Source organism: Oncorhynchus nerka, linkage group LG19 (genome assembly GCF_034236695.1).
Source record: "Oncorhynchus nerka isolate Pitt River linkage group LG19, Oner_Uvic_2.0, whole genome shotgun sequence".
Taxonomy (NCBI): Eukaryota; Metazoa; Chordata; class Actinopteri; order Salmoniformes; family Salmonidae; genus Oncorhynchus; species Oncorhynchus nerka.
The window spans coordinates 23,293,965-23,320,120 of NC_088414.1; the positions used below are offsets into that span (position 1 = coordinate 23,293,965).

General features: G+C 42.5%; 1 protein-coding gene across 3 annotated transcripts in view; it reads left to right on the forward strand.

Annotated features, from left to right (window-relative positions):
* Nucleotides 1-26,156, forward strand: part of LOC115101207 (colorectal mutant cancer protein-like) — a 133,503-nt gene that overhangs the window by 104,264 nt on the left and 3,083 nt on the right. For all 3 annotated transcript variants that reach the window (XM_065004794.1, XM_065004795.1, XM_065004796.1), the window contains 6 exons: nt 2,022-2,122; nt 4,918-5,101; nt 16,073-16,307; nt 17,016-17,228; nt 24,073-24,164; nt 24,290-24,412. In XM_065004794.1, coding sequence (XP_064860866.1) covers nt 2,022-2,122; nt 4,918-5,101; nt 16,073-16,307; nt 17,016-17,228; nt 24,073-24,164; nt 24,290-24,412 — 948 coding nt within the window. The remainder of the gene's footprint in view (nt 1-2,021; nt 2,123-4,917; nt 5,102-16,072; nt 16,308-17,015; nt 17,229-24,072; nt 24,165-24,289; nt 24,413-26,156) is intronic.

Below are 26,156 nucleotides of genomic sequence, written 5' to 3' on the forward strand. Positions count from 1 at the left end.
CGTCAGAGCCATACTAATGCTACCTCATTAGAAGCCTCTTCCGGTAATTATAATTAGGCTGCTTTCGCGGCGGTCACGGCCTCTTTTGTACGTCGCCTTAGGTAGCAGCCATCCGCATCTCATTAGCATTCTCATCCCCTTGGCCAATCAAGGGGTCTGTGTGCAGAGCTAACGCAAACGAGAATGGAAAGGAAAACGGATCTCATCTGAGTGGTAATTTATGATTAGCATAATGCTAGTCATTCAACTATGCTTATTCTGTGGTGATGTTATGAAATGCAGAAAAGTTCTGTTTTGAACCCTTTTCTTGCGTGGGAAGATTTAGGGAGACGTTCTGCCAATGGCCGACCTCAAATGGAAAAAGTAGCATTTTTAGCTGTTGATGTTGGGTGAATGTTATGTTGTGGGGGCATGATATGGGAATGTTACGTGTGTTTCTCATGGCATTTATGCCATAGCATGTCTCAGGAAGATGGTACTCATGTTGCCTCATCGGCAAAGCTTAGCTATGATCAGATGCGTAAACTGACAGACACCGAAATAGACTGACAGACACCGAAACAGAAACATTATAGCAATAAAAGATCATTAATTGTCTTGCCCATTACACCGGAGTACACAACACACTGAATAGCCCCCAAATGCATTGTTAATATCACACCAGTTACATTACACACACACTCTCTCAATGTATACATTTCCCCCTGTAGCCCTGATGCCAGCGCTTTGATTGAATTCAGCCCCACCGAGTGTGATGTCACGCCGTTGGGTCATTTGGGAAGAGATAGACTTTCATTGGAGCGAGGGTGGATGGGGGACTGTGGTGTGTGTGTGTGTCTAATATGTGGTGGAAGATTCTTCAAGGCTCGCTCTCTCTGTGTGTGTGTGTGTGTGTGTGTGTGTGTGTGTGTGTGTGTGTGTGTGTGTGTGTGTGCACATGTGTTCGTGAGAGAGTTGGACTCTTTGTGTCATTTTAAAACTATAATCATAAGATAAAACATCAGGGTGTATTCTGGTGGTGATGCTGACAACTTTTTGGTGTTCATTCTTGAGAGAGTGACTAACTCATAGTGTTGGAGTGAGCTATTAAAGGGTGTAAAGGTATCCACAGGATTTGTTTTGGTACGGCTGAACTAGCAGTCGTGTGTGTGAGTGCGTAAATGGGAAACGTGTGTCTTTAAATCAGGTCTGGCCCTCTAGTGTCAACGGTCTCTCACACTCACACACAAGCACACACAAACACCTGACCTACCTCAAATCCACTCAAAATAAAGAGAGACTAGCTACGAGGACAAAATAAATACAATAGATGTTCCATGTCTAAATTGAGTGCAGACTTCAGACTTCCTCTGTGGACAAATGAGGAGTTTTCTTTGTAGGCGTAATACTTGGTTAATTACCCAAGCTCTCTCTGTATTTGTTTGGAGTAGAGGTGTTTTTTCCCCTGATGTGTAATCGTTGACTGATTAAAAGATATTGCCTCGCTAAAAGATTTCCACAGGATTGTTTTTCTTCCATCTCTGAGCCCCAGGCAAACACACACACACGCAACACACGCTATAATGACTGTAGTTATATAGAAATCAGCACCTCTCAGCCATAGTCCTTTTGAACGCTTGATGAAAGTGCAGCCCAGATAAGTGGACGCAAGAGGCCTCTGCATTCCTCCACTAAGAGTGTGTGTGTGTGTGTGTGTGTGAGAGAGAGAGAGAGAGTTGATATGTGTTATCATTCAGTAGTTGAGTAGTGCAAATAGGTTTAGCTGACATGTTTGTCTATGGGTTCTTTGTTAATCAGTGATCAGGGGCCTATGAGATACTTTATAAGTGTGTGAGTGTTAACATAAATAATAATATGTTTTATTGTCACATACACCGGATAGGTGCAGTGAAATGTGTTGTTTTACAGGGTCAGCCATAGAAGTTCGGCGCCACTGGAGCAATTATGGTTAAGTGCCTTGCTCAAGGGCACATCGACAGACTTTTCACCTTGTCGGCTCGTGTGTGTGTTCTGTCTCCCAGTGAACAGTGTATAGAGGCCTATGAGCTGCTGTTGACGCTGGCGGAGAGTGAACAGAGTCTGGTACTGGGCCAGTTCAGAGCTGCCGGAGTGGGCGACGTAGGTGAGTAACACACACACACTCACTCTTCATGCCTACACGGGCTCGTTTGTTCTTTGATCAGTGCAGATTTGTTTCTTCCTACACTCAGAGACCCACAGTTGAACTCCAACCAATCAAAGCAAAGAAGCCACCTCTCAAAAATACTCTTTTAATCTATTACTCATTATATACTCTCTTTTATGAATTGCTCCACTCTCATTTCATTCCTTTGCAAACCTCACCTCCATCACTCCTGTTTTCTCTTCACTTCACTTCATCCTCCCATCATAAACTTTAATCAGACTAAATAAATATAAAGAACCAGTCCATTTAAAAAATTGGGAGGCCCCTTACACTTCAGTGTTGTGATGCAACAAAGCTAACATAAATATATGGAAATATATTGGAAATATCAAAATTACAACCAATTAATTGCAGCAAAAGTAAGGAACTTGTCTGTCAACCCTGCATTGAAGACCAAAATTGGCAAAAGAAAATTGTGATGAATAAAAAAAGTATACCAGTTTCATTTAAGGACCAAAAAATGTACAGCTGTGCCATATAGATTGGGAAATAGTTGGGAAGAGATTTTCAATGTACCGCTTTTCTGTGAAGGGAGTAGTACGCAGCGTTGTACGAGATCTTCAGTTTCTTGGCAATTTCTTGCATGAAATAGCCTTCATTTCTCAGAATAAGACTAGACTGGCGAGTTTCAGAAGAAAGCTCTTTGGTCATTTTGAGCCTGTAATCGAACCCACAAATGCTGATGCTCCAGATACTCAACTAGTCTAAAGAAGGCCAGTTTTGACCTTCTTTCATCAGGACAACAGTTTTCAGCTGTGCTAACATAATTGCAAAAGGGTTTTCTAATGATCAATTAGCCTTTTAAAATTATAAACTTGGATTAGCTAACACAACGTGCCATTGGAACACAGGAGTGATGGTTGCTGATTATGGGCCTCTGTACGCCTATGTAGATATTCCATAAAAGTCAGTCGTTTCCAGCTACAATAATCATTTACAACATTAACAATGTCTACACTGTATTTCTAATCAACTTGATGTTTTTTAATGGACAAAAAAATTGCTTTTCTTTCAAAAACAAGGACATTTCAAAGTGACCCAAACTTTTGAAGGTTTCCTCCAGACGTAATGCTTTGCATTCAGGCCAAAGATTTCAATCTTGGTTTCATCATACCAGAGAATCTTGTTTCTCATGGTCTGAGAATATTTAGGTGCCTTTTGGCAAACTCCAAGCGGGCTGTCATGTGCCTTTTACTGAGGAGTGGCTTCCGCCTGGCCTGATTGGTGGAGTGCTGCAGAGATGGTTGTCCTTCTAGAATGTTCTCCCATCTCCACAGAGGCACTATAGAGCTCTGTCAGAGTGACCATCGGGTTCTTTGTCACCTCCCTGACCCAAGTCCCTTCTCCCCCGATTGCTCAGTTTGGCCGGGCGGTTTGGCTTGGTGGTTCCAAACTTCTTCCATTCAATAATGGAGGCCACTGTGTTCTTGGGGACTTTCAATGTTGCAGACTTTATTTTAAGAATGGGAAATGTCAGAATAGTAGCAGAGAGAATGATTTATTTCAGCTTTTATTTTTTTCATCACATCACAGTCATGTTTGCTCGCACATGCTTTTTCAGTTCTGCCCACAAATTGTCTATAGGATTGAGGTCAGGGCTTTGTGATGGCCACTCCAATACCTTTACTTTGTTGTCCTTAAGCAATTTTGCTACAACTTTGGAAGTATGCTTGGGGTCATTGTCCATTTGGAAGGCCCATTTGCGACCTAACTTTAACTTCCTGACTGATGTCTTGAGATGTTGCTTCAATATATCCACATCATTTTTCTGCCTCATGATGCCATCTATTTTGTGAAGTGCACCAGTCCCTCCTGCAGCAAAGCACCCCCACAACATGATGCTGCCACCCCCGTGCTTCACAGTTTGGATGGTGTTCTTCGGCTTCCAAGCCTCCCCCTTTTTCCTCCAAACATAACGATGGTCATTATAGCCAAACAGTTCTATTTTTGTTTCATCAGACCAGAGGACATTTCTCCAAAAAGTACTATCTTTGTCCCCATGTGCAGTTGCAAACTGTAATCTGACTTTTTTATGGCGGTTTGGAACAATGGCTTCTTCATTGCTGAGCGGCCTTTCATGTTATGTCGATATAGGACTCATTTTACTGTGGACTTAGATACTTTTGTACCTGTTTCCTCCAGCATCTTCACAAGGTCCTTTGCTGTTGTTCTGGGATTGATTTCCACTTTTCGCACCAAAGTACATTCATCTCTAGGAGACAGAATGCGTCTCCTTCCTGAGCGGTATGACGGCTGCGTGGTCCCATAGTGTTTATACTTGCGTACTATTGTTTGTACAGATGAATTTGGTACCTTCAGGTGTTTGGAAATTGCTCCCAAGGATGAACCAGACTTGTGGAGGTCTACAATTGTTATCTGAGGTCTTGGCTTGGCTTTCTGAGGTCTTGGCCTCACGACTCCCTTGTAACACATGCCTCCCTCCTAACCGTTTCCCCTTCAACACAAAACAGTATCTCAGACGAACATCCCTTTATTCATCTAATGCTGACTAACATTACATATAGTATTTGCAGCCTTGTATAGCCACGTGTACAGTACATTTTCATTTGGACTACTTCATTCAATCGTGGTTAATGTGGCATATATTTTTAGATGTAGTACATTCAAGACCAAATGTTGGCTTTGTGACAGCCCTGGCAATTACAATGACTCCGGCAAATAAAAGCTAATTGACATCTCTCTTTCTACTGTGTGTGTGTGTGTGTATGTAGGTGAGAAGTTGGGAGAGGAGAGCATCACTCAAATCCTGAAGAGGGCCCATGACTGCAGGAAGACAGCAGAGAATACAGCCAAGGATCTGCTGGGCAGGCTGGACGGTAGCTGTGGAGCCGCATTCGCTGTGACTGGCTGCAGTGTTCAACCATGGGAGAGCCTGTCCTCCAATAGTCACACTAGGTATGTGTGTATATCAGTGGCAGTCGGTGCCGTTTAAGATGACAAAGGATATATATATTTTTTTATGAGCATGGCCTTATTTCTATTACAGCATATTGGATGACTGTCATTCATATTCCATTCACCCAGCTCAATGTAACATTAATAGGTTCAGTCTACTACATAATATCCACATTCCGACCCCTCGCGACCCCCACATTTTGGGAACAGCTGTAGTTTATGCTTTCAATCCATATTGAAACATAATTAAAGCCAACCCTCTGCTCAAGTGCCCATGACAGTTCAGGCAAGGAAGCCGCTCCCTAAACAAAGCTTTCATCTACAGTCACTGCTCTGGGAGAGAAAATGCATGACATTCAAATGCGGCTCACATTTAAGTCAGGGGCACAGCAGAAAATTGACAATTAGTGTAGGAGATGAGAGTCTAGAGTGCTCTGCAGTGGCTGCACTAGAGCAGTGGTCTCCAACCTTTTCTAGCAAAAATCAAACATGTCGCAGGCTACTCTTACTTTTTTTTTACAGCTTTCAAATAGGCACATTCTTCTCCTCTACCCTGCCACTCTTCCCTGGGTCCTTGGTGTAAAAGAGATGTGTTTTCTGTCAATATACCTGGTAAAATAATGGTTAATAAACATCAATTATTTTTTATATTTTCTGTAATTCTGTTTTATATATACACTGCTCAAAAAAATCAAGGGAACACTTAAACAACACAATGTAACTCCAAGTCAATCACACTTCTGTGAAATCAAACTGTCCACTTAGGAAGCAACACTGATTGACAATAAATTTCACATGCTTTTGTGCAAATGGAATAGACAACAGGTGGAAATTATAGGCAATTAGCAAGACACATAAAGGAGTGGTTCTGCAGGTGGTGACCACACACCACTTCTCAGTTCCTATGCTTCCTGGCTGATGTTTTGGTCACTTTTGAATGCTGGCGGTGCTTTCACTCTAGTGGTAGCATGAGACAAAGTCTACAACCCACACAAGTGGCTCAGGTAGTGCAGCTCATCCAGGATGGCACATCAATGCGAGCTGTGGCAAGAAGGTTTGCTGTGTCTGTCAGCGTAGTGTCCAGAGCATGGAGGTGCTACCAGGAGACAGGCCAGTACATCAGGAGATGTGGAGGAGGCCGTAGGAGGGCAACAACCCAGCAGCAGGACCACTACCTCCGCCTTTGTGCAAGGAGGAGCACTGCCAGAGCCCTGCAAAATGACCTCCAGCAGGCCACAAATGTGCATGTGTCTGCTCAAACGGTCAGAAACAGACTCCATGAGGGTGGTATGAGGGCCCGACGTCCACATGTAGGGGTTGTGCTTACAGCCCAACACCGTGCAGGACGTTTGGCATTTGCCAGAGAACACCAAGATTGGCAAATTCGCCACTGGCGCCCTGTGCTCTTCACAGACATGTAAGCAGGTTCACACTGAGCACACGTGACAGACGTGACAGAGTCTGGAGACGCCGTGGAGAACGTTCTGCCGCCTGCAACATCCTCCAACATGACCGGTTTGGCGGTGGGTCAGTCATGGTGTGGGGTGGCATTTCTTTGGGGGGCCGCACAGCCCTCCATGTTCTCGCCAGAGGTAACCTGACTGCCATTAGGTACTGAGATGAGATCCTCAGACCCCTTGTGAGACCATATGCTGGTGCGGTTGGCCCTGGGTTCCTCCTAATCCTCCTAAGACAATGCTCGACCTCATGTGGCTGGAGTGTGTCAGCAGTTCCTGCAAGAGGAAGGCATTGATGCTATGGACTGGCCCGCCCGTTCCCCAGACCTGAATCCAATTGAGCACATCTGGAATATCATGTCTTGGATGCTGTAGTCCAGGTCTGGGAGGAGATCCCTCAGGAGACCATCCGCCACCTCATCAGGAGCATGCCCAGGCGTTGTAGGGAGGTCATACAGGCACGTGGAGGCCACACACACTACTGAGCCTCATTTTGACTTGTTTTAAGGGCATTACATCAAAGTTGGATCAGCCTGTAGTGTGATTTCTCACTTTAATTTTGAGTGTGACTCCAAATCCAGACCTCCATGGGTTGATAAATTAGATTTCCATTGATAATTTTTGTGTGATTTTGTTGTCAGCACATTCAACTATGTAAAGAAAAAAGTTTTTAATAAGAATATTTCATTCATTCAGATCTAGGATGTGTTATTTTAGTGTTCCCTTTATTTTTTTGAGCAGTGTATATATATTTTAATTGCTCTCAATATTACAGTATTCTGAGTCCAGGTCAATGCTTAAATCACATCGAATACCAATGTTGAGGCCCGGGAAATAAAACAAATACATTTATATTAGTGTAATCACCTTTAATTGCGCATTCAGAAAGCGAGGAATGTGTGGGGGCGTATCTGCTGTTAGGCCCACTGCTGCAGCACATGTCGTGGCAGAGTTTAGCAATAAAATGGCCACCCAATTGATACAAATAGTTATCAGATATGTCTGTCAGGTAAGCCTAATTTGCAGTTAACATTAATTGAGAAGGTTTTGGGGGTCTTACTGTCTACCCAGACGACTTATCTTTACTAGCATCGTTAACTGGCTACATACGGTGTGATAGAAAAATGTGCACACCAAACAGACACAAGCAATATTGCTGGAAATGAATTAAGAAGGAGAGGGAACAGTCAAAACTGTTCGCTGCTCTGGCCCCCCAATGGTGGAACAAACTCCCTCACGACGCCAGGACAGCGGAGTCAATCACCACCTTCCGGAGACACCTGAAACCCCACCTCTTTAAGGAATACCTAGGATAGGATAAAGTAATCCTTCTCTCCCCCCCCCCCCCCCCCTTAACAGATTTAGATGCACTATTGTAAAGTGGCTGTTCCACTGGATGTCATAAGGTGAACCCACCAATTTGTAAGTCGCTCTGGATAAGAGCGTCTGCTAAATGACTTAAATGTAAATGTAAATGTAAGCCAATAGCGGCTTACCTAGGGTGGGATAATGTCAATGTAGATTTGATTTGATAGTAGCCGGGAGAAAATAGTCTGGGTAGCCATTTGATTAGCTGTTCAGGAGTCTTATAGCTTGGTGGTAGAAGCTGTTTAGAAGCCTCTTGGACCTAGACTTGGCGCTCCTGTACCATTTGCCGTGTGTTAGCAGAGAGCACAGTCTATGACTAGGGTGGCTGGAGTTTTTTAGGGCCTTCCTCTGACACTGACTAATATAAAGACCCTGAATGGCAGGAAGTTTGGCCCCGGTGATGTACTGGGCTGTACGCACTACCCTCTGTAGTAAAGGTCGACCGATTATGATTTTTTTAACGCCGATGCCGATTATTGGAGGACCCAAAAAAAAAAGCCGATACCGATTAATCAGCCTATTTATATATATATATATATTTGTAAAAATGACAATTACAACAATAATGAATGAACACCTTTTTATTTTAACTTAATATAATACATCAATAAAATCAATTTAGTCTCAAATAAATAATGAAACATGTTCAATTTGGTTTAAGTAATGCAAAAACAAAGTGTTGGAGAAGAAAGTAAAAGTGCAATATGTGCCATGTTCCTTGCTCAGAACATGAGAAGGTATGAAAGCTGGTGGTTCCTTTTAACATGAGTCTTCAATATTCCCAGTTAAGAAGTTTTAGGTTGTAGTTATTATAGGAATTATAGGACTATTTCTCTCTAATACCATTTGTATTTTATATACCTTTGACTATTGGATGTTCTTATAGGCACTATAGTATTGCCAGCCTAATCTCGGGAGTTGATAGGCTTGAAGTCATAAACAGCGCAATGCTTGAAGCACAGCGAAGAGCTGCTGGCAAATGCAGGAAAGTGCTGTTTGAATGAATGCTTACGAGCCTGCTGCTGCCTACCACTGCTCAGTCAGACTGCTCTATCAAATCATAGACTTCGCTCTGGATAAGAGCGTCTGCTAAATGACTTAAATGTAAATGTTAATTATAATATAATCACACACAGAAATACGAGCATTAGGTCATTAATATGGTCAAATCCGGTAACTATCATTATGAAAACAAAACGTTTATTCTTTCAGTGAAATACGGAACCTTTCCGTATTTTATCTAACCGGTGGCATCCCTAAGTCTAAATATTGCTGTTACATTGCACAACCTTCAATGTTATGTCATAATTATGTACAATTCTGGCAAATTAATTACGGTCTTTGTTAGGTCTTGGTCTTCACACAGTTCACAACGAGCCAGGCAGCCCAAACTGCTGCATATACCCGAACACAAAAGAAATGACACAATTTCCATAGTTAAAATAAATTATTGTTAGCAGGCTATATTAACTAAATATGCAGGTTTAAAAAATACATACTTGTGTATTGATTTTAAGAAAGGCATTGATGTTTATGGTTTGGTACATTGGTGCCACGAAAGTGCTTTTTTTGCGAATGCGCTTGTTAAATCATCACCCGTTTGGTGAAGTAGACTGATTCGATGATAAATTAACAGGCACCGCATCGATTATATGCAACACAGGACAAACTAGATAATCTAGTAATATCATCAACCATGTGTAGTTAACTAGTGATTATGTTAAGATTGATTGTTTTTTATAAGATAAGTTTAATGCTAGCTAGCAACTTACCTTGGCTCCTTGCTGCACTCACATAACAGGTGGTCAGCCTGCCACGCAGTCTCCTCGTGGAGTGCAATGTAATCGGCCATAATCGGTGTCCAAAAATGCTGATTACCGATTGTTATGAATACTTGAAATCGCCCTTAATTAATCTGCCATTCCGATGAACCTCTCTGGGATATGTGGGACGCTACCGTCCCACCTGGCCAACAGCCAGTGAAAATAAGATTCAAATGCATTACTATAAAAATCTAACTTTCATGAAATCACACATGCAAGATAGCAAATTAAAGCTACACTTGTTGTAAATCCAGCCAACATGTCAGATTTCAAAAAGGCTTTTTGGCGAAAGCAAACTATGCTATTATCTGAGGATAGCCACATAGTAAACAAAGAGAGAGCGACACAAAACGCAGAAATAAAAATATAATTCATGCCTTACCTTTGACGAGCTTCTTTTGTTGGCACTCCAATATGTCCCATAAACATCACAAATGGTCATTTTGTTCGATTAATTCCGTCAATATATATCCAAAATGTCAATTTATTTGGCGCGTTTGATCCAGAAAAACACCAGTTCCAACTTGCGCAATGTGACTACAAAATATCTCAAAGGTTACCTGTAAACTTTGCCAAAACATTACAAACTACTTTTGTAATACAACTTGAGGTATTTTTTTACGTATATAATCGATACAATTGAAGACGGGATGATCTGTGTTCAATACAGGAAGAAAACAAACTGTAGCTAGCTTTCTGGTCACTCGCCTCTATCTAACAGTACACTTCAAGTTACCCTCGTTCAAGATGGCCGTACTTCTTCATTACACAAAGGAAAAACCTCAACCAATTTCTAAAGACTGTTGACATCCAGTGGAAGCGATAGGAACTGCAAGAAGGTCCCTTGGAAATCTGGATTCCCAATGAAAACCGATTGAAAAGAGAGTGACCTCAAAAAAAAAGAAATCTGAATGTTTGTCCTCGGGGTTTCGTCTGCTAAATAAGTTATGTTATACTCACAGACATGATTCAAACAGTTTTAGAAACTTCAGAGTGTTTTCTATCCAAATCTACTAATAATATGCATATCTTATCTTCTGGGGATGAGTAGCAGGCAGTTGAATTTGGGCATGCATTTCATCCGGATGTGAAAATACTGCCCCCTGTCACCAAGAAGTTAATCGGTCGACCTCTACTCTGTAGTACCTTGCGGTCTGAGGCCGAGCAGTTACCATACCAGGCAGTGATGCAACCCGTCAGGATGCTCTCGATGGTGCAGCTGTAAAACATTTTGATGATCTGAGGACCCGTGCCAAATCTTTTCAGTCTCCTAAGGGGGAAAGGCTTTATCGTGCCCTCTTCACGACTGTCTTGGTGTGCTTGGACAATGTTAGTTTGTTGGTGATGTGGACGCCAAGGAACTTGAAGCTCTCAACCTGCTCCACTACAGCCCCATCGATAAGAATAGAAGCGTGCTCTTCCTTTTCCTGTAGTCCACAATCATCTCCTTTGTCTTAATCACGTTGAGGGATAGGTTATTGTCCTTTCACCACGCGGTCATATAGGCTGTCTCATTCTTGTCTGTGATCAGGTCTACCACTGTTGTGTCATCAGAAAACTTAATGATGTTGTTAGAGTCGTGCCTGACCGTGCAGTCATGAGTGAACAGAGAGTACAGGAGGGGACTGAGCACCCACCCCTGAGGGGCCCCCGTGTTGAGGATCAGCGTGGCGGATGTGTTGTTACCTACCCTTACCACCTGGGGGCGGCCCATCAGGAAGTTCCGGATCCAGTTGCAGAGAGAGGTGTTCAGTCCCAGGGTCTGTAGCTTAGTGATGAGCTTTGAGGGCACTATGGTGTTGAACACTGAGCTGTTGTCAATGAATAACATTCTCACATGGGTCTTCCTTTTGTCCAGGTGGGAAAGGGTAGTGAGGAGTGCAATAGAGATTGCATCATCTTTGGATCTGTTGGGGCGGTATGCAAATTGGAGTGGGTCTAGTGTTTCTGGGATAATGGTATTGATGTGAGCCATGACCAGCCTTTCAAAGCATTTCATGGCAACAGACGTGAGTGCTATGGGTCAGCAGTCATTTAGATAGGTTACCTTGGCTTTCTTGGCCACAGGGACTATGATGGTCTGGTAGATATTACAGACTGGGCCAGGGACAGGTTGAAAAATGTCAGTGATGACGCTAGCCAGCTGGTCAGCGCATGCTCTGAGTACTTGTCCTGGTAATCCATCTGGCCCTGCGGCCTTGTGAATGTTAACCTGTTCTAAGGTCTTACTCACATAGGCTACGGAGAGTGAGATCACAAAGTCATCCAGAACAGCTGTGGTTCTCATGCATGATTCAGTTTTACTTGTTTAGATGCGGGCATAGAAGGGATTTAGCTTGTCTGGCAGGGTCACGTCACTGGGCAGTTCACGGCTGGGTTTCCCTTTGTAATTCCCTTTGTAAGTTTGCAAGCCCTGCCACATCCGACGAGCGTCAGAGCCGGCGTAGTAGTCTTGTATTGATGCTTTGCCTGTATATTGGCTCGTCGGAGGTCATAAGTTTGATTTCTTATAAGCTTCCGGATTAGTGTCCCGCACCTTGAAAGTGGCAGCTGTAGCCTTTAGCTCAGTGTGGATGTTGCCTGGATATTATTTACTTACGGTCAATATGGGGACGACGTCGTCAATGCACTTATTAATGAAGAGACTGATGTGGTAACTCTTCAATGTTATCAGATGAATCCTGGAACATATTCCAGTTTGTGCAAAACAGTCCTGTAGCTTAGCATCTGCTTCATCGGGCCACTTCGGTATTGAGCTGGTACTTCCTGTTTTGAGTTATGGTCAGATTTGCCAAGGGGAGGGTAGGGAGAGCCTTGTATTTCTGTCTTTGGAGTAAAGGGGATGTATAATTGTGTCGCTTCCAGTTGCACAGGTGACGTGCTGATATAAAATTGAGGTAAAACAGATTTCAGTTCTCCTTCATTAAAATCATTGGCCACGAGAAGTGCCGCCTCTGGGTGTGCGTTTTCTTGTTTGCTTATGGCCGTATACAGCTTGTTGAGTGCGCTCTTGGTGCAATTATCGGTTTGTAGTGGTAAATAGTCAGCTATGAAAAATATTGATTAAAACTTGGTAAATAGTATATTCTGCAGCCAATGTTCCCTCCCCAGGTCTGTTCCCTCCCCAGGTCTGCTGAGTGCCAACTTGAACGTTGTGAAAATTCTGTGCAACTTTTAGCCACACTAAGCCTGTACCCGCTTTAAATGACCGTTTCAGACAGTAGTCAAGTAGGCAACTGTGGCTATTTGATCATAATGTAGGCCTTCAAGAGTGGTCTACCATAAAAAACAATGGAGAAAACCCATAACAATTTAACATGGAAATAACTGTTCTTTCATTCAGCCTACATTAGCAGCCAATGTGTCATGTTCAATGTAGGCTACATTCCATGACTTTTAGGAGAGAAAAAACATGCAGTGCTTGACATGAACATTTTTATCCACTTGTCCTTCAGACAAGGAGGTGACTGAAAATGTTGTTGTCGTGTTTGATGCAAGGGTATGGGAATTATTATTCCCATACCCTTATTACAGAGAATCAGACAAATGATGTTACCCTCTGCCTATTGGCTACTTAGCTTATTCAAGCCGGTCTCAAAATACAACACTGCCCCTTAAGACATAAAAAAGCTCTTTACCAGACTCACTTTTCAAAGATGTCTAGACATTTTTACGTTTTGTGCTCTTGTAGGAAGCAATCACTCCCCCATTGCGGACTACAAATGATCTATAATTGGGCTAATAACTCACTAACTAGCAAAAAGGATGAACAAATGTGCACACGTGGCTACATGCAGCTCTCGCTTTGATCTCAAAACAAGCGTATCTTGGTTATGCAGCACGGTGTGTGTGTAGAGCACGGCTGAGTCATGCATGTCAATGCAATATATTCCTACTCCGATGCGTTCTACCTACAACAAAATCTCTTGCCTCATACCACACTACCGTTCAAAAATTTGGGGTCACTTAGAAATGTCCTTCTGTTTGAAAGAAAAGCAAATCGTTTTGTCCATTAAAATAACATCAAATTGATCAGAAATACAGTGTAGACATTGTTAATGTTGTAAATTATTATTGTAGCTGGATTTTTTTTTTAAAGAAAGCTGCCGACCGGTCTTGACGATGCATGGAAAAGCCAACGAGATGTATTCTACTCTGTATTCTACTCTGTATTCTACTCTGTGAAACATAGAATATTACAGTTCTTCTGGTCCCGTTGATAGGATAGTCTCGATTCGATCTCGTCCAGTTTGTTCTTTAGTGACTGTACGTTCACCAACAGAACGGAGGGTAGAGGTGGTATCCACTGCAGCGCAATGTTCATCATCGTCTCCCAAGGACACTGTGTACAGCAAAGAGTATCAAACAATCAAAGTGTCTATGTTGTCTATGTTACACACATAGACACTCAACCATGCAAATTGGCGGAGTAATTGTTTATTTGGACACAAGACATTAGTCTTTCTCTTATACAGATATCGTACACACTCTCACTAAATCACATCCAATATCATACACATTAACCTACTCAGATTTACTACACACATAATATCTTGTCTCAATTTTATAACATCTGTGGCATTGGCTCACAGGCAAATAGGCAACGGCGTAAAACAAATATTGCTAGAACCTATTTCTTGAATTCTAAATATCAGACATTTGAAAGCTCTAATTTTGACCATCATAATACCTCTGATGGCAGTAACTTTACAAGCACTAATTATGGTCAATGTAACGTCTGTTGGGAGGAGAGGACCAAGATGCAGCGTGGTAAGTGTTCATATTCTTTAATGAATAAACAACTGAACACTGAAAAACGACAAACGAACAGTCCTGTACAGTGAAGGAAAACACAGAACAGAAAATAATCACCCACACCACACAGGTGGGAAAAGGCTACCTAAGTATGATTCTCAATCAGAGACAACGAACGACACCTGCCTCTGATTGAGAACCATACCAGGCCAAACACAAAACCACAACATAGAACAAAGAACAGAGACTACCCGCCCAACTCACGCCCTGACCATACTAAAACAAAGACATAACAAAAGAACTAAGGTCAGAACGTGACAGTCAATTTAGACTGAGGATAGTATCTAGTTATGGGAAGGGGTGAAATAAGTATAGCCAGTTATAATTGTAACGGTTTAGCAGATTATTAAAAAAGAGCAGCCTTTTACATGGCTAAAAGAAAAGGAATATAACATACAACATATAACTGTTTACATGAAACACACTCTACATCCTTAGATGAAGATTGCTTGGAAAAAGGAATGGGGTGGTGAAATAATTTTCTATCATGGACAAAGGAACTCAAAAGGTGTGATGATATTAATTAAGAAAAATTTCAGTCTGAATGTGCAAATATTCAGGAATGATTCGCAAGGAAGGAAGATCCAAAACTCTTCCTGAATCTCCAATACAGGAATGCTAACAAAAAAGAATTTGCAGAATCTTGTTACTGAAGATGGAGTCATCTATGATTCTCTGATATTTAAAAAGATGAAGCTAATTATTTTAGGCAGATGTTCTCTTTTCCGTCTCCTCCTCTCCCACTGAATGAAGATTACAGCAAGGAATTCTTTCCAAATAATATAAATATAAATACGAAAATGAACAAATATACAGAAATATCAGTGCGAAGGCCTAATTACTGAGGAATAACTTTTTGAGGCTATTAAATCCTTTCAGCCTGGAAAACCCCCAGGGCTTGATGGCATACCGGTAGAGGTATATCAAGTATTTTTTGAGATACTAAAAGCTCCATTGTTAGAAATGGTAGTCTGTCAGGTACTCAGCAGGAAGGTCTGATTTCTCTATTATTAAAACAAGACCCAGATGGCAAATATAAAGACCCGGTCTATCTAAAAAACTGGAGGCCCCTTACACTTCAATGTTGTGATGCAAAAATACTAGTGAAATGCATAGCACTCAGAATTAAAAGGGTAACCAGGTATTGTTCATCCTGATCAGACAGGTTTGTTACATTAACCCTGGATGCTTCTGTGTGTCGCTCTGAATGGGAGTCTGTTGGATGACTGGTATGATGTAGTTGTTGAGCAGCTTCACTGCAGTATATTGTATGTTTTGGATATTCAATAAAAACAACGGGAAAAAGAGTATCTGGGACGATTTCTACACAGTATTTGGTGACTTCATTTCTTCCCGTGTCAGACTCGCAAGGCACAGATCTAGGAACAGTTTAGCTTCTCTAATTGTGATCTTAACTGTTCAAGGGGAAATGAAGACTACTTTCTAGATGCTAGCTATCATCCAACAGAGCAAAATGTTATGGTATCTTTGTGTGTGTGTGTGTGCAGCACCACCAGTTCCACGACCAGCTCGTGCGACACAGACTTCTCCAAGGAGGACGAACAGCGACTGAAAGACTACGTGCAGCAGCTAAAGAATGACCGTGCGGCAGTCAAGCTGACCATGCTGGAGCTAGAGAGCGTTCACGTCGACCCCCTCAGCCTTGAGGTCAAGCCCCGGGGAGACACGCACCGTCTGGACCTGGAGAACGCTGTGCTGATGCAGGAGCTCATGGCCATGAAGGTGAGAGGGAGAGAGAAGGAGGGAGCGCGAGGAGAGTGGGAGGGAGAGCATGCACACGGGCCTTTTCATTCAATTCTACTCATTTTGCCATGTAGTGGAGAGACATTTTTGCAGTTCTTAATATGATATCTGAGTGAGAGTGGGGTCCCCCTGGTTGTTAATTCAACCACGATTACTACAAGTGCAGATAGCTGGCCGCTAGACTAACTTACCGACCTAAAAAAACAAACCGATATGGGCTAATTGAGTCACTGTCGGTTTCCATCAAACCTTGTTATGCGAGTAAAGTACATGTCGGGTAAATAATGTCACAACAGACCTTTCCAAATGTCGACAAAACAAAATACACTACACGACGTGGGATCTTTTTGTGTCAAGAAAATTAATTATGTGAGAAATATCGATATGATAACCGTCATATGGAAGTAAACTTGGAGTCACGTGATGACATGCTGTGTGATCCTCCCACCACGACTTGGGAAAGCATGCAGTTTATTAGGCTACAGATGAAATAAGTTATGATGAACTTCACAGGGTGGTGAAAGTGCACGGTAATGAGCTTTGATGTTTGGTATACACAGTGTCTATCCTTATTTCCTCCCTCCCCTTTTCCCTTTCTTCCACATGGTTACAATATGATAAGAATAACTTGATAAGAATAACTTGTAGCTTGTTTATATTAGCTTGTTAACCCTTCCTCCCCCTCAGGAGGAGATGGCGGAGCTGAAGGCCCAGCTCTACCTGCTGGAGAAGGAGAAGAAGGCAGTGGAACTGCGGCTGAGCACGCGGGAGGCCCAGGAGCAGGCCTACCTGGTGCACATCGAGCACCTCAAGGCCGAAGTGGAGGAGCAGCAGGAGCAGCGCAGGAGATCCCTCAGCTCCACTGGGAGTAGTAGTAAAGACAAGAGCCAAGCCGCTAAGGTGTGTGGACAACACACACGCATGCACACACACTTGGCCCAAACACCCCCCCCCCTCCCAACATTGGCCTCTAAGATGTATACCGACCGCATGGAAAGGGCAAGTGCCAGGGTGAGGGCGCACAAACATTTACACCCTCTAAATTCTCCAACCCGAAAAGAGACCTCGTCCACCTATGGAAACACAAGCCCCAAACCCAACAGGTCTACCACAAAGCGGGGTTCAGGCTTAGATTGAGGCTTGTAGACAGTGTGTCTCTCTCCAGGACGCAGCAGCATTCACTCTGAACCAGTCAGTCACATGAATCATTGAAGAGGCTGGAGGCTGAGTCACAGCTCTGTCCACTCCCTTCTCTCTCTCCTCTCTTTGGAGTATCTCTCTCTCTGTCTCTCTCGATCTCCTCTCGTTGGAGTGTATCTCTCCCCCATTTCCCTCTCTCTCCCTCCTCTGTCTTGTTGCCCCCATTCTTCCTCCTCCATCTCCCTCACACCTTGTCAGCCTGTATATAGTTGGCTCCTGGAATGAGTGCTTCTTTTCTGAGCCCCCATACACAACAGTCCTAAAGCTGAGAGGGCCTGTCACTCTGAAAGATTGGCAGTTGCACACTAGAAGTCTCTACTTCAGACTTTCTCAGTCTGTTGGGGTTCTCCTCTGGGGAGCTGTCTGTCTGTACTCTGAGATGTGGCCCTAGAGAAGGGGCCACGGTGTGTCTGTGAGAGTCCTACTGTATACACACAGTGACAGAGAAAAAATAAACCTGGAGATGGGGAGAGTACAAGAATGGACTTGAGAGGGAGGAAAAGTGGAAGAAGGGGGAAAGAAAAGAGAATGGTGAGTACAAGAAAGGAAAAGAGAGGAGGAAGGAAGGCAAATGGAGGTGAAGTCTGAGAGTGAGATACTGTACTGCATAAGAGGAGAAGAAACTGAGAGGATGGGAAGAGAAAGTAGACAAATTAGGACTTCCAGAGTTCCAAGTGCAATTCTAAACTATCAAAGACTTTTTTACCTGAACTCCAAGAGGTCTGGGAGATCAATTAGATATCAGAGCGCTAAGCCCCTCACACCATCCATAGTCTTTTCTGACCATTTCTTTAATACATATAGACAGAGATCAGTTGTGTATTTGTGTGTGTGCCAGGATTAAGAAAGGGAATAGAATAGAGGTGTGCTTCTCTCTGATCACAGTCTTGAGCTTCCAATGCTTGTGACACTACATTAGCCTTGTAATCCACTGGATACGATAACAGTGCCCTTCCATGTCCCCCGGCTGGGACAGGGATTACGTGAACACACACATGCACTTCACATCTCTTGGCATGCACACAACATTCCAACACACACCCTTACAGCTTTACGTGCAGACACACATACACACACTACCTTAAATCTCGAGCCCCCCCCCCCCTGCTCTCCCTGCTATCACCGTAGCTCTGTTTGTTCAATAAGGCTTACTCATCGGTTGCTAGGAGCAACCAGCGTTGAATGTGCCAATCAAAGGGCCATCTGTAAATGCAAGTGCTTTTCAGAGTGAAAGACAGAGCAGCCTCTATTATTGTCTCCCCCCCTGCTTTCAAACCAGCTACCTTTTATATCTACAGACCAATTCTTATTGTTAGGGTCTAGAAATGGCCTGTTTGATTGTATTTCACACACGGGGGTAGACTCTAATAGCCACACATACCTCCCACTGTGGGGGAGTGTATACTCATGCATGCTCTCTCTCACTCTCACTCACACACACTCTGTTAGATCATTCCGCTCTGTCAGAGCCCATGATCAGAGCCATTCATCACCTGGAGCGGTGGATGTTTGTGACACACACACACACTGCAAGCCTAATCAAGCAAAATGCACACAGCACAAAGGCAATTACCCAACACGCGTGTGCGCGCTTGCGCTCACACACACACACAACACTGACCAGCATCTCCCAGTATCTTCCCCTCCTCCATTGTCTCTTCCTATATCCATTTCCCCACTACCTTAATGGAAGCCATGTTCCAATCTCCATCAACAGCCCTGTAATCAAATCAGGCTAGCAGGACAGCAGGCCCTGAATGTATGACAGCATACCTGTAACTCGATAAGCCATGTAGCATGCTCAATGAATGCTCTGACATGCTTGTCCAGTGTGAGTCGAGCTGTATTGTTCTGTAGTCCAAGTGTAAGGCAATACAAAAGGGATAAGTCGTTGAAGCATTGACTATATGAATGGACGAAGCCATTGAAGACGTCACACCATGTTTGAAGTCTCAAGGGGAGTTTTATGTAGACATAACATGCACAGTTCGAGCTAGTCCAGGAAGTGACATTGCAGGCTAGTTCAGTGCTGACCCCTCTTATTGAGTATCTCAAGTTGAAAGCTGGCCGGTGTACTGCAGGCTGCCATTATCTGTTAAATTATCCTTATTACTTTTGTGTGCTATTTTAAAGTAATAGTTTCAAGGACATACATCTGGTGTAAAAGAAGCAAATATTGGTACCATGATTGTCTTCTAAAAATGTTTTTATTTACACTAATATTTACCACGAAGATTGCCATTTTCCTATTCATTATAGTGGGGGACCCTGCTTTCTGGAAACAACAGCCTGCAGTACACTGGAAGGCCTTGAACTTCGTGGTTTCAATGAGAGGGGGAGTCGTTCTCCCCTGTGTTGGTGGTAGTGCTGCCACCTATAAGACCAAGCTTTTTACTGCATGTGACAGCTTGAGGTAAAAGTTGCCCCTAACCACAGATCTAGGATCAGATTACCTTCTCCAAATCGCATAGCCACAGGAAGTAGAGGCATTGAATGTGTTGCAGCACCCCCTGATAAATGTAAATAATATTTCCAAAATGATATAATTACTCCTGTCTGAACACTACCTTAATTTGGGCAGTACACTTGCCAAATATTGAATGGCTTGTTGTGTTGTGGCAACAGAAATATTATCCATAGAACCCAGCTAGCACATAACGTTCTGACAGTGGTGTAAAGTACTGAAGTAAAAATACTTTCAAGTACTACTTTAGTAGTATCTGTACTTTACTTTACTATTCATATTTTTTACAGCTGTTACTTTTACTTCACTACATTCCTGAAGAAAATATTGAAGATTTTACTCCATACATTTTCCCTGACAACCAAAAGTACTCGTTACATTTTGAATGCTTAGCAGGACAGAATAATTGTCAAATTCACTCACTTATCAAGCTAACACTTGGTCATCTCTACTGCCTCTGGGCTGGCAGACTCACTAAACACAAATGCATCTTTTGTAAATAATGTCATAGTGTTGGAGTGTTCCCCTGGCTATCTGTACATTTAAAAAACAAGAAAAAATGTAATATTTTGCTTAATAAGATTTTTTTTATATTTAAGTATATTTTAGCAATTACATTTAATATTGATACTTAAGTATATTTAAAACCAAATACTTTTAGACTTTTACTCAAGTAGTATTTTACTGGCTGACTTTTACTTGAGTAACTTTCTATTAAGGTATCTATACTTTTACTCAAGTATCACAATTGGGTACTTTTTCCACCACTGTGTTCTGAGAACCATATGTTTCTTAGAGCTTGCTAAAAGCGTGGTTGTCCTATGGCCATTTTGTATAAAACTTTCCCATAACATTTTATACAGGTTTCTCATGGTTATTTTTTAAAGTTCTCAGAACATTCAAAGAATGTTGAGAAACAATGTTCTTCTGTAGGAATTCTAGTACTTCAGCATTATATTTCCTCATGGTTCAATTTCAAGTCCTGTTCTCAAACATTAAGAAAACTTTCCATAAAAAACACAGGAAACGGTCAAAGAACGTTCTACGAATGTTATTTCAAAATGTATATATATTCCGTTCTCAGCGTCAACAAATCTCATGGGTATGCTCAAAATGGTTGTCAGTTCTGACTTGAATGGGCACTTTCGTTCTATGGATTCTATTTCTATAAATTTTATTTATCTTTGCGCTCTCAGTGAATGACTAAAGGCCTTTTGCAAATATCAGAATACAATTGCTGGAAATACGTTTGGAAAGCAAATTCCTACTGCTGAAAAGAGAAACTAATTTGGTTAAAAAACATTTTTTTTCTCACAACCACTCTGAAGAACAGCACTGTTTTTAAGTAACTCAGGCCTATCTTGAGACCATCACTGGTACGGTGAGAAGCCTAGGCTACGCATATTCATGCTGTCTTCATAATTGTGTGAGTCAGTGCCACTGGAAAGTTGATTTTGTAGCCTATAATATTTATATATTTCCTCCTAATGTTGTACAATCTGTGTCTCCTTTATTGTTATTGGACCTGGGCCAGGTCAAGACCAAGGCCCGGTTTCCCAAAAGCATCTTAAGGCTAAGTTAATCACAACGAATACTTTTTGGAAAGGTTTTTTTTTTTTATCTGTTTGACAGTGTCAAGAGTAGCCACTCATTTAGGTCCTTTGCGTAGTGTAAAAAATATTCTGATAAGGTCTCCTCTCATGTAGGCCTAAATGACGTAGAATTGCATGAAATGCGTTTATAAAAGGACCCTCCCCCAGTGTGTAAATCGTAAAAACGCTTCTGCTGAACTGTATGCCATTAGGTAAATGCGATGATGGAATGTGTTATTATAAAGGGATCTTTGTTAACTTAATCACTGTAAAGCGCTGATCAGAGTCCAAAACATGTACGCACAACAGTGTTTTACAATATTGTCCCGTTGGCTTTCATAATTTTGCTATAATAATTTTGCTATTCTCATTTTAGAACGTTTTGAAGATTGTTCAACAAATAAGGTGCAAAAAAAACATAAATCAGCTTCTAGTTATCTCAGTAGAGACCAAAGGAATTTCTAGAGTTAACCATCCCTGAGACCAGGTCTGATAACTTGTATGTCTAGTGATGATGTTTGGTACAGTGGGACTTTTTGTAAAAGGGCTATATAATTTAAAAGATAGCAATGTATCAACCTACGTGACATTGAAGAGGGCCAACCAACTTTCTGGTAGAGAATCCAGTAATGAGTACTAAAATTGGTGCCCGTCATAAAGCGCAGTGCGCTATGATAAACTGCATCTGATGGCTTTAATGTAGTGGCAGCTGCGAACATATAGATGTCGCTATAGTCTAGGACTGATAGGAATTTAAACGGAATAATCTGCTTTCTACTATTTAGCGAGAGGCAGGACATATTTCTATAGAAGAGACTCATCAATATGCTTTTTAAAAGACAGCTTTTCACCTATCCAGATGCCCAGATATTTGTTAGCAGGGACACGATCAATATGGACACCATCCAAAGTACACATGCTTATATCATCAGACTTATTTTGATGCGCTCTAGAGAACAACATCGTTTTATCTGCATTCAGTACTAATTCCAGGTCAAGAAAGTTTTTCTGTAATACAATGACGGTAGACTGTAGTTGAGAGAGAGCCTGGTCAACCATGGGGGCAATAGTATACACAACAGTATCATCGGCATAAAAGTGCAGGTTACAATTTTTTACAGACAAGTCGATATTGTTAATGTAAACAGTAAAAAGTGCAGGACCCAGAATCGACCCCTGCGGGACACCTTTTGTAATATCCAGGAAACCTGATTCAACACCATCAGTAGATATATAGTACTGTACATTGAGTCCTATCTGTCAAGTAAATTGTTTTACCTTTTACATACAGCCTGGTCTAGGCCAATTGAGGGAAGCCTCTGAATTAGCAGTGAGTGATCTGTATCGAAAGCCTTTGGCAGGTCAATGAAGAGGGAAGCACAATGTTGTCTTTTATCCATACAATTAACCACATCATTTATAACTAGGGATGCAGCAGAGATAGTGCTAAGACCTGGTCTAAAACCCGACTGATGTACATTTCAAAGAAAATAAAGCTCTTAGCTGGGAATTAATCAAGGAATCTAATATTTTAGCTAGGCAAGAAAGTTTACAAATAGGCTAATTTTTGTATTATTTAGATCAGGGCCTCCTGAGGGGTGCAGCTGTCTAAGGCACTGCAACACAGTGCTAACTGTGTCACTACAGATCCTTGTTCGATTCCAGGCTGTGTTGCAACCGGGAGACCCATGAGGTGGCGCACAATTGGCCCAGCGTCGTCCGGGTTAGGGGAGGGTTTGGCCAGCCGGGATGTCCTTGTCCCATCGCTCTCTAGCAACTCCTGTGGCGGGTCAGGCGCATGCACGCTGACACGGTCGCCAGGTGTACTGTGTTTCCTCCGACATATTGGTGTGGCTGGCTGGCAGGTTAAGCGAGCAATGTGTCAAGAAGCAGTGCGGTTTGGCAGAGTCGTGTTTTGGAGGATGCAGGGCTCTCAACATTCGCCTATACCCGAGTCCATATGGGAGTTGCCGTGATGGACAAGACTGTAACTACCAATTGGATATCACGAAATTGGGGAGAAAAAGGGGGTAAACTTTTTGGGGAGAAAAAGGGGTAAACATTTTGATATCCAATTGGTAGTTACAGTCTGCATATAGTTGCAGCGATATAACTGTATATATATACAGTTGAAGTCGGAAGTTTACATACAGTTAGGTTGTTGTCATAAAAAACTTGTTTTTCAACCACTCCACAAAAGGGAGCGAGAGCTGCAGCAAAAATGGATCAAGCATGTCAGCTCCAGTGGATTTTTGAAAATGAAAACAAAGACTTACTAGAAGTTGACTGGTTAAACGTTGAGTCAGCTAGAGGCTGGCAGAGGGAAGAGCAGTCGATTGACTACACCACCGTTAATTACGCTTAAGTGTTTGATCTGTAGGCAGCCTAATCACCTCAGCCCATCACTTCACCAGGCGTAGTATGATAATGATTAGTATTAGCACTGTATGGTTGTAGACCAGCTCTTCATGGTATTGTTATGTTCCAGGATTGTGGAGACTCTCCGGCCATCAGCCTATCAGACCTGAGGACACTGAATGATAGCGACCTGGCAGCAGAGCTCACCAACGCACTGAGACGGTAAAAAACCCAACGCACTGTGTGTGCGTGTGTATCTCTGTGTGGATGTCTGTCTATCTGCTATGTGTGTGTGTGTGTGTGTGTGTGTGTGTGTGTTCCTGACTCATCCCGTGTGTGTGTCTCAGGGAGAAGAAGCTAAAGGGGCGTGTCCAGGAGCTAGTGGCAGCGCTGGAAAGACTAACCAAGAGTAGCGAGGTCCGCCACCAGCAGAGTGCCGAGTTCGTCAACGATCTGAAACGGGCAAACAGGTAACCATAGTAACACTCACGGGAAATACGGGAAAACAGGTAACCATAGTAACACTCACGGGAAATACGGGAAAACAGGTAACCATAGTAACACTCAGAGGAAATATTTTTTGTGATTAAAAGTGAAGATGTTTGTAGAAAATACATTTGGCTTTATTGTGTGTGTGTGTGGGGGGGGGGGGTTGTATATGGCTACCCATATACAGTGGAGCAAAAAAGTATTTAGTCAGCCACCAATTGTGCAAGTTCTCCCACTTAAAAAGATGAGAGAGGCCTGTAATTTTCATCATGGGTACACTTCAACTATGACAGACAAAATGAGGAAAGAAATCCAGAAAATCACATTGTAGGATTTTTAATGAATTTAGTATTTGGTAACCTACAAACAAGCAAGATTTCTGGCTCTCACAGACCTGTAACTTCTTCTTTAAGAGGCTCCTCTGTCCTCCACTCGTTACCTGTATTAATGGCACCTGTTTGAACTTGTTATCAGTATAAAAGACACCTGTCCACAACCTCAAACAGTCATACTCCAAACTCCACTATGGCCAAGACCAAAGAGCTGTCAAAGGACACCAGAAACAAAATTGTAGACCTGCACCAGGCTGGGAAGACTGAATCTGCAATAGGTAAGCAGCTTGGTTTGAAGAAATCAACTGTGGGAGCAATTATTAGGAAGGAAGACATACAAGACTACTGATAATCTCCCTCGATCTGGGGCACCACGCAAGATCTCACCCCGTGGGGTCAAAATTATCACAAGAACGGTGAGCAAAAATCCCAGAACCACACGGGGGGACCAAGTGAATGACCTGCAGAGAGCTGGGACCAAAGAAACAAAGCCTACCATCAGTAACACACTACGCCGCCAGGGACTCAAATCCTGCAGTGCCAGACGTGTCCCCCTGCTTAAGCCAGTACATGTCCAGGCCCGTCTGAAGTTTGCTAGAGAGCATTTGGATGACCCAGAAGAAGATTGGGAGAATGTCATATGGTCAGATTAAACCAAAATATAACTTTTTGGTAAAAACTCAACTCGTCGTGTTTGGAGGACAAAGAATGCTGAGTTGCATCCAAAGAACACCATACCTACTGTGAAGCATGGGGGTGGAAACATCATGCTTTGGGGCTGTTTTTCTGCAAAGGGACCAGGACGACTGATCCGTGTAAAGGAAAGAATGAATGGGACCATGTATCGTGAGATTTTGAGTGAAAACCTCCTTCCATCAGCAAGGGCATTGAAGATGAAACGTGGCTGGGTCTTTCAGCATGACAATGATCCCAAACACACCGCCCGGGCAACGAAGGAGTGGCTTCGTAAGAAGCATTTCAAGGTCCTGGAGTGGCCTAGCCAGTCTCCAGATCTCAACCCCATAGAAAATCTTTGGAGGGAGTTGAAAGTCCGTGTTGCCCAGCAACAGCCCCAAAACATCACTGCTCTAGAGGAGATCTGCATGGAGGAATGGGCCAAAATACCAGCAACAGTGTGTGAAAACCTTGTGAAGACTTACAGAAAATGTTTGACCTCTGTCATTGCCAAGTATTGAGATAAACTTTTGTTATTGACCAAATACTTATTTTCCACCATAATTTGCAAATAAATTCATTAAAAATCCTTCAATGTGATTCTCATTTTGTCTGTCATAGTTGAAGTGTACCTATGATGAAAATTACAGGCCTCTCTCATCTTTTTAAGTGGGAGAACTTGCACAATTGGTGGCTGACTAAATACTTTTTTGCCCCA